General features: G+C 37.3%; 1 protein-coding gene across 2 annotated transcripts; it reads left to right on the top strand.

The window, feature by feature from the left end:
- The first annotated feature begins 3,363 nt into the window (after positions 1-3,363).
- On the top strand, positions 3,364-7,410 carry LOC113714922 (uncharacterized TPR repeat-containing protein At1g05150). 2 transcript variants are annotated; one of them, XM_027239068.2, is made up of 2 exons: positions 3,364-3,944; positions 4,290-7,410. In XM_027239068.2, the coding sequence occupies exon 2, from the start codon at positions 4,347-4,349 to the stop codon at positions 7,224-7,226; it is 2,880 nt and encodes a 959-aa protein (XP_027094869.1). In that variant the 5' UTR covers positions 3,364-3,944; positions 4,290-4,346; the 3' UTR covers positions 7,227-7,410. The 2 variants fall into 2 exon arrangements, with proteins under 2 accessions (XP_027094869.1, XP_071925672.1); XM_072069571.1 differs by lacking the exon at positions 3,364-3,944 and having other exon boundaries at positions 3,997-6,886; positions 6,985-7,062.
- The last annotated feature ends 1,218 nt before the right edge of the window (positions 7,411-8,628 follow it).

Consider the following 8,628-nt stretch of genomic DNA (forward strand, 5'->3'; position numbering starts at 1 on the left):
TTTCAACCGCAAGGCTGAGGCTATTTTGGAAATATGAGAGTGTTTGAAGAGTAATTGGAACATTGAGTATAAGTCATCATCATAGTTATTAAACCCAACCCGGGAAGGAACCCGGCGAAGGAGGTGGGTCAACGGGTTACTGGTTTAACCGGTGGATGAGTGGTTGAACCGGTGGGTCACTACATATATTTAAATATTATATTTCATAATTATTTATATAAGATATATGATATAAATTGTAATAAATAATGCCATAACAAAAGCTCATTTAATTTAATTTGTTATAAAATAATTAATTCATATAAGAATCAATCAAATATAAAGTTATTTATTAATATACCAAACTTCAAGTGTAAAATTTTATCTATATTTAGTGTAATTATCTAGCTTATTTATGAATTTTAAGTGTAAAAAATTATTAAAAATAATATTTATCTTTAAATGAATTATGTAATATGTTATTTTTGGAATCCATTTTATAACTTATAGAGTTTGGAGGGTAATAAATTTTTATTAAAAAATTCCAAATAAATTTGTTTTAGAGAAAAAAAGATAGAATTGAAAAAACATTTATATATCATAATAAAGCTACTATATCAACATATATGGAAGTAGTTTGGTGGTAAGCAGGCGGTAGTGTTGGGGCAGAGGTCCGAAGTCCGAGTTCCAACAATAGCAATATAATTTTTCCACAAAATTCGGTTAGTGACAAAACCGGCCAAAACCGGCCGGGTTTCCGGTTTAACCTGGTTCGACCGCCGGGTCGTTGACTAAGTCAACGGTCTCTTTGCACAAACGATCTGATTCCAAACCCGGCCCGGTCCAATGACCGGTCCACCGGTTTGACCGGTTCGACCGTCGGGCCGGGCCGGGTTTAATAACTATGATCATCATAGCTTTAATTTTATTATAATTACTTATATAACCTTTCAGACATTTAAGGTTAGGGGCAGGTTTGGTATGTTACAATGTTTGGTGCCAAGTTGAGTATCAAGTACAACTGAATAAAGCTTGTGTTTTGATAGAATTACATAAAAGTCCTTTTAATCATTTATTGTACTAACATCCAAGCCTTCCAATTTCCTGAAACTTTTCTCATCTGTTAAGAAATTAATTGGATGTTTACATAATTGGATTTTAATTACAATTAATTAACTTAATTGTTATCTAAACAATCATTATCATATTTATGTCCCCATGTTTAGCCGATACCCTTTCTTTTTTTTTTTTGGTTTCACCTCTTTGGTTTTATTATGGCTATTAAATATTTGGTGGAATGCATAGCTTTTCCTTTAAATTGAGATGAGTTCTTTGGGTTTGTCTTCTTCGATTGTAGTTTTTTTTTTCTGATGATTGGTTTATTCAAGAACTCCATATAGTTTGCCTTTTGATACTTCTAATTTCAAAAACTGACTAATTGCATTGTTTTCCTTAGTAGATCTCAGAGATTCTGTCTCTGGTCAAAGTACAATTTGAGATAATGTTGTCACTTTCTAAAATAATCAGAAAAGTAATTTTATCATCTTCTCCTTCTCGGCCAAGGTATTATCTTTTTATTTAAGTCAAATAACCTTATTTCTCATGAACTTTCTCCTATTGTTCTTGATTCCAGGGATCTGTTGACTACATTCCAGCAATTATAGTTCAAGTAGTTATTTTTTCATGTAATATGATTTGGAATTCAGCTTGTGTTTATTTTAATTGGAAATTTTATGATTGTAAAATTTATTAACTTAGAATTTTGTACTTCATTGAAACTAAAAAAGAAAATTAATCATGCTACATAGTACTAAGATGTCATTTGCACTCTATTTACTTTCCATGTTATGATCTCGTTCTTCTATTATACTGTTTATATAGTTTCAAATACAAAAAAATTGCTTTTTTTTGCTATCTAAAAGAATTTGTAGTGAATCTTGATGAGTTTAAATGCTTTAGCTACAGCACCATTTTGATTGCATTGTATTAATTCATTTACTCATAATTGTATGTTGTACAATGATAAATAATGTTTTTTGATTTGATTGAAGCAACTATTATCCATAGTTCAAACGAGTCAATTAAGTAGAGATGTTATATTGGATACTTATACAAGTAAACATTGAAAAATATCATTAAGCAGTTTCTACCTATAGTTTGCAATTCAAATTCATATGAGGAATTTCTTCTGATTTTAGTTACCATTTTCTACAATTTCAAATTTAGAAAATATTATTTGCACCAATTTTTTATAATCAAGATAGTTTCAATTCAGATCTTTAACAATTATGCAGATTTGAACTTATTTATGAGATTATAAAGAAATGCCCCTAGCAAAAAACACCAAATTTGAATAGTTTCTACAAAATTTTGAAAAAGACCACTTAAGTTTCTTATTTTTCTATCATTTTTGGGCATTATTATCTTTGTAAGAAACATGTGATTAAGTCGTATTATGCCCACCAAATTATATAAATAGTTAGTCAAAAATAAAATTATTTTAGATTAGATTGGATGCAAAGTGATTGATGGATAAATTTGACTTGATAATTCAGGTTGAACTTAAGTCCAGGGAGAAATCAGAAGCATTGCTTGAGGGATCTTTCACGAACATATATAGATTCGAGAGATGAAGGGTCCAATTGATATTTTAAAATGTTTTATCATCTTGGATAAGTTTTAGAAGAGACCTTTGGATGCTTTTTAATTGCACTTCAAACATTTTTATATTTTCAAACTATCCTTATCTTTGCAGTTGAAATTCAAACATAATCTTTGATCACAACAGATTCTTATATAGTATAACGATAAGGATGTCTCATTGCACATTATTTTTATTGACTCAATATATAACTTATGATTTTTCTATTAAAATCACATGATAAAATCATCATACTTCAGTTCTTATACTACGAAATATTAAACAATAATTATTAATTATCTTGAATCACGAGTACCAAATTCTCGCGCGTCGCGCGGGCTGTCCCTCCCTAGTATCTCAAATGAAAACCACTGGTCCAATGCCTCGTGGCCACCTGGGAAGTCCCTCTTTGAGCTGTAGATGAGGGTTCGAATCTCACCTGAAGTGAAAAAATCTAAGGATTGTGCCATAACACTCCCTTGGTCTAGTTGGGTCTGTATACCCGCTAGCCCCTACAACAGCCTTCTTAGGCTCCCTTTTCCCCTTAGATTATGATAGAGTAAGTTATACAAATGTATCGTTGCTGACCAAAAAAAAAAAAGAATATCTCAAATGAAAAACGACTCCCAAGAAACTTCTAAAGAAAGAGAAGAACTCAAGGAAATAATATATAGGCAAAATTACCTCCTCCTGAATATGGAAAGTCAACTCATACAAAATCACTCTTGCTCTGGGTAGTAACTTTGACAATTTCATTTGTTCATGCTGCTTCTTGGGTAATCTTTGACGAGTACTTTGATCTGTCTCTCGTGTTTCTTTTTAGTTAGGATCAAGAAAAGTGGTATATTCCTTAAATATCTGATTGCCCTTAATTGCGTGCTGATCTGCTGCCAAGGTAGCCATTTTTCTGCAACTTGTTGCAATTGCATTAAAAAAGAAAATCTCAATTTAGCCGCCACAGTGTAGTTATATTCTTACAGTGGTGGAATTGAAGATTCCTCCACCTGCAGAGTTCAAGAAGATTGTGCTTTTAAACAATAAGCCAAGTCAAGCTGAAGCAACAAAAGATGCATAGGAAATGAACCAAAATGAAATCTTTGTAAAATCATTGGGGTTGTTCGAGTGGACTCTTGCAGATTTCTATACGTTGCAAGATTCGATTATTAGAGTTGTTTCTACTACTGTAAGATTCAGAGTTCGAATCGTGAACCTGACAATTGGGATGAAAAGAGTGGCGAGGAAATAGAGGATTAAAAAAGAAGAAGAAGAAGAAGACGACATGTCGTCGTGAACTGTGAATATCATATATTTGCCATGGAAACAGGTAAATGCATAATTTAAGGCATGTGTTAAAAGATTAAAGGGACTATACAATTGTTGTAGTAACATAGTCCTATAAAATTAGATCCTTCTTGTGGTAAAATTTTAGATTAAAAAAAAATTCAAACTGATATTTTCGTTCAGGATTCATCAGTTTTTAAAGCTTAACTTGAAAAGCCAGAGTCATGAAGGAGAGTCTAGTGGGACTAATCAACACTTGCAGACATTAAAAAAAAAAAAAAAAAAAGGAAGATTCTGATTGAACCCAATCATGAAAGCTTCTTGTTACTTTCTGTATTACTCTGTTAGTCTCCTCTCTTGAGTCTTTCTCCTTTTTGACTTCCGATAGGTGCTGAGGAGAAGGAGAATGGAGAAATAAGAAATCCAGAGAAAAGCGCGGAAGATTATGGGGAGAATAGATTTAGCTTTTCCAACAGAACTCACGACGACTGACACCAGGTTGGAGAAGGTGAAGAGAATCTTCCAGGTATTCGACCTGAACAAGGATGGCTGTCTGAACCGGGACGAAATGGCTGCCCTGGTGGTGGCTGTAAACCCCAGGGTCAAGTTCAGCAACGACCAAGTTGACGCCATCAACAACGAGGTTTTCCTAACCTACGCCCCGTTCATCCATGGTGAAAAGGGCCTGACGATCGAAGGACTATTGTGCACCTACGACGATGGTGCCGGTGACATTGACCGTGACTTCGACGCCCTTGGCCTCGACCTCAACACACCCGTCCCCGACGCTGTGGGGGGTTCATCGAAGCCCACGACTATCCGTACCAGATTGGAGAAGGTGAAGAGAATCTTCCACCGATTCGACGCGAACGGAGATGGCGGTCTGAACCGGGACGAAATGGCTGCCCTGGTGGTGGCTACAAACCCCATGGTCAAGTTCAGCACCGACCAAATTGACGCCATGAGCAACGAGGTTTTCCGAACCTATCCCCAGTTCATCCGCGGTGAAAAGGGCTTGACGCTCGAGGGACTATTATGCACCTACGACGATGGCGCCGGAGACATGGACCGTGACTTCGATACTCTTGGCCTCGACCTCAACACCCCCGTCCCCGACGATGTGGGGGGTTCATCGAAGCCCACGACTATCCGTACCAGATTGGAGAAGGTTAAGAGAATCTTCCACCGATTCGACGCGAACAGGGATGACGGTCTGAACCGGGACGAAGTGGCTGCCCTGGTGTTGGCTACAAACCCCATGGTCAAGTTCACCACCGACCAAATTGACGCCATGAGCAACGAGGTTTTCCGAACCTATGCCCAGTTCATCCGCCGTGAAAAGGGCTTGACGCTCGAGGGACTATTATGCACCTACGACGATGGCGCCGGAGACATTGACCGTGACTTCGATACTCTTGGCCTCGATCTCAACCATACGGTAGTGTTCCATGAAACTTATAAGTTTCTGGACGATCTTGATATTTTGATTCAAAAGTTGAAAAAACCGAAACAAGCCAAAGTTGGGAAGATTAAGAAAATTGACAATAATTCAGATAAAATTTTCCAGCCGCAGATGTCAGATAAGGAAGTAAATTGGGAGGAGTCAGGTCAAAATTATACTGTTTTCGTGAAGGATTTGGTTGATTTGAGGTCAAGGGCCGATAAGAATGGCTCGAGGGAAGAGGCATTTGATCGGCATATGGCGATCGGAAGAGTTATATATGATTACCGTTTGCATAACGAGGCTTTGATCAGTTTCAGGAGAGCTTTGGAGCTGCAGCCAACAAATGTGGCAGCTCATTTTCGAGCTGGGAATTGTTTGTATGAGCTTGGTAGGCATGGGGAGGCAAAAGAGGAGTTTTTGCTGGCATTAGAGGCCTCAGAGGTAAATTTTAGAGATTGGGAGTACTTAATTCCTCAGATACATGTGAATCTGGGACTTGTGCTTGAAAATGAAGGAATGGTTTTTAATGCTTGTGATCATTATAGAGAGGCAGTTATTTTGTGTCCAACTCATTTTAGAGCTTTGAAACGATTGGGTAGTGCACTTGTTGCTGTAGGCGAGTATGGGGCAGGCGTTGTAGCTTTAGAGGAGGCTGTTTTTTTGAACAGAGCTTATGTCGATGCATTCTATGATTTGGCTTCAGCTTTAGTCGCTATGGGCGACGAAGAGAGGGCAATTATGGAGTTTTACAAGGTTCTTGAATTGAAACCTGGACATGTGGATGCTTTGTACAATTTGGGTGAGCTTTTCATGGATACGGGTAGATATCCAAGAGCTTTTGAGATGTATACTCGGGTATTAGCAGAGTTGCCGAATCATTGGAAAGCCCAACTTAGTAAGGCAGTATATTTGTTTGGAAAAAATGAAATTGAAGAAGCTAAGCAAGCTTTGAAAGAAGGTTTGAAAATGGTGAATGGAGTTGAATTGCATGATCGCTTAGCATACTTGAAGCAGCTCCAGAAGAAGAGGTTGAAGGGGAAAGAAGGTGGCTTTGGGGAGGGAGCCTATATAATTGTGGAACCATCGAAGTTCAGGATGGCAGACGACAGTACTACTCTTAGGTTGGAACTAGCTAATGCTCTTCATATCCGGGCTTTTCAAAGGACTACTGGACTGAGTCGATGTGATGTTGATCTTATAAAGAAGCAAATTAATGAATACTCTCTTCCAGATTCTGATTCTGGGAGCATTTTTGCAGAAAGATCCATCCGCAAGGCCTCCCTAGAGGGGATTCTCCGTGAATTACTTAGTTTTTTGAAGCCTGAGACCTTCGTAGGTTCCGTTAAAGCAATAAACAAGAAAATTCTCTCTGTTTTTGATGAAGTTTATACAGGTAACATCGATATAGACTTGTTTTTCGCTGTTATTGCCCCTCTTTGCAGCGGTCCCCTGGAGAGGAGAAAAAGGGTAGCATATCATGCGCTTCTATGCCGGCCTGGCAATGAAGGTAGCAGCAAAATAAAGAAAAGTGATGCTCAAAGGTACATAAAACTGTTGAGGGCCATCTACATCCCATCTTTTGGTGTTAATGATATTCTCGAAATAGACGACACCGATGAATCAATGGTTTCTTTGACAGAGTTCCTGGCAATGTTTGATGATCCGGATAGGGGTTTTGGTATCATGTCCACTCTGTTGAAGCTTGAAACTGGGAAAAGGAATGGTAGCTATGTTTGTGCAACCTGCCGATCTGCAATCATTGGTTCCCGCTTTAAAGAGATGGAATCCCACTTCAGTCTCTGTGGCCAGTGCTACAGCGAAGGAAAAGCGCCTTCCACCAGTGAACAAGAAGAGTACGCATTCAGAGAGTATGCCAACTGAAGCTGAAGTAGTGAAGGATGATGCATATGGGAGGGGAAAAAAATTCACATTCTTTGTGTAAACTCTCATTAATTATTTCATTTTTGCAGTAGAGACGGTAAAAATTTATGATTCAATCAAAACTGTAACAGTTTATACGGAAATGTAATTGATAAAAGTGTTGCAATAACACATTCTTGACTCAGATTTTTTGTAGTAATATCTCTGTCTCCATGTCTTTGTGGTTTTTTGTTTCCGTCCCTAAATCTGTACGGAACAAAAATTGCATCATGATTAAAAGGAACAAAAAGAATTGACGAAACTTAAAGCATAGTGAGCTGGAAAGCTTTTGTTGCAAGTGGTTTGGTTGGAATATCATCAAACGCCTTCTCAATGAAATACCAGAAGGACAAATATCTTTTTTGTAAGCCTATAAACTTTTGTATCCTTTGAATATTGCTTTTTTCTTTGGAAAAAGTACGGTTGGCATCTGAACTGGAATCCGACATGACGTTTTATTTTTCTTGGAATTCAGGTGTTCTTGATTTTGTAGTATTAAATTTGTAGGCAGATATGATGTTCACTAAGCCTGGAATTGTAGGCGAAATAGATTGACTTAGCTGACATACTGTGGGTTTCAATGGACCTGCAAATACCTGATGGCGATGGCGTGTATTCTCTGGCTCGTAATTGGAGCACCATATGTCTAATCTACAATGGTTGCCAAACAAAGTGGTTCAAGTAAGAAGCTAACATCCAAAATTCAGCCGGCCCAAATTGTGTTTTGGAGTGAATGTCAGCTTAAATCTGTTTCAGTTTACAGTGCGAAGCGGCAACTGGTTCGAATATACATGTACGGTGGAATTTAGTTTGTCTTTCATCAGTCCTACGCCATCAACGAGCAGAGTTGAATCGAGTTTTAAAATTGACATTTTTTTAATTAAATAATAAAAATATATGAGACATGTGTATAATTTTACTATTAAAATATATAAATTCTAACTGGTCCAACAAGCTAACGACCTGTGTATTCAACTCATTTCGACTCGGCTCACTCGCCAAGCTAATTCGAACTTGATATTAACTGAGTTCGAGTTGAATTTTGATCAATTCAACTTATCTCATTTATAGCCTTACTTCGAACTGACTTGATTCGTTCTCAATCCTAATCCATCTTCAAAATTGAACTCAATTAGTCAAAAAATATTAACATGTTATGGTGACATTGTTGGTTAGACTTTCAAATTCTTTTTTCTCCTTTGCTCTTTTCCTTTGGAGTCGCCCTACGGAAAAACAAAAAGAGAGAGAAAATAGCTCGCCATTATCATTCACCATTAGTCGTTCGAGAATTGAAAAGTTAAAAGAGTATTAAACTGGGCCACTGGCTCAGACGAAGCAAAATATTTTCGATGCGGCCACGTCA

This window comes from Coffea arabica, chromosome 10c, assembly GCF_036785885.1.
Source record: "Coffea arabica cultivar ET-39 chromosome 10c, Coffea Arabica ET-39 HiFi, whole genome shotgun sequence".
Taxonomy (NCBI): Eukaryota; Viridiplantae; Streptophyta; class Magnoliopsida; order Gentianales; family Rubiaceae; genus Coffea; species Coffea arabica.

What these genes read in the sequence shown, in the direction of transcription:
- LOC113714922 (XM_027239068.2), top strand. Translation starts at nt 4,347, where the DNA reads ATGGGGAGAATAGATTTAGCTTTTCCAACAGAACTCACGACGACTGAC.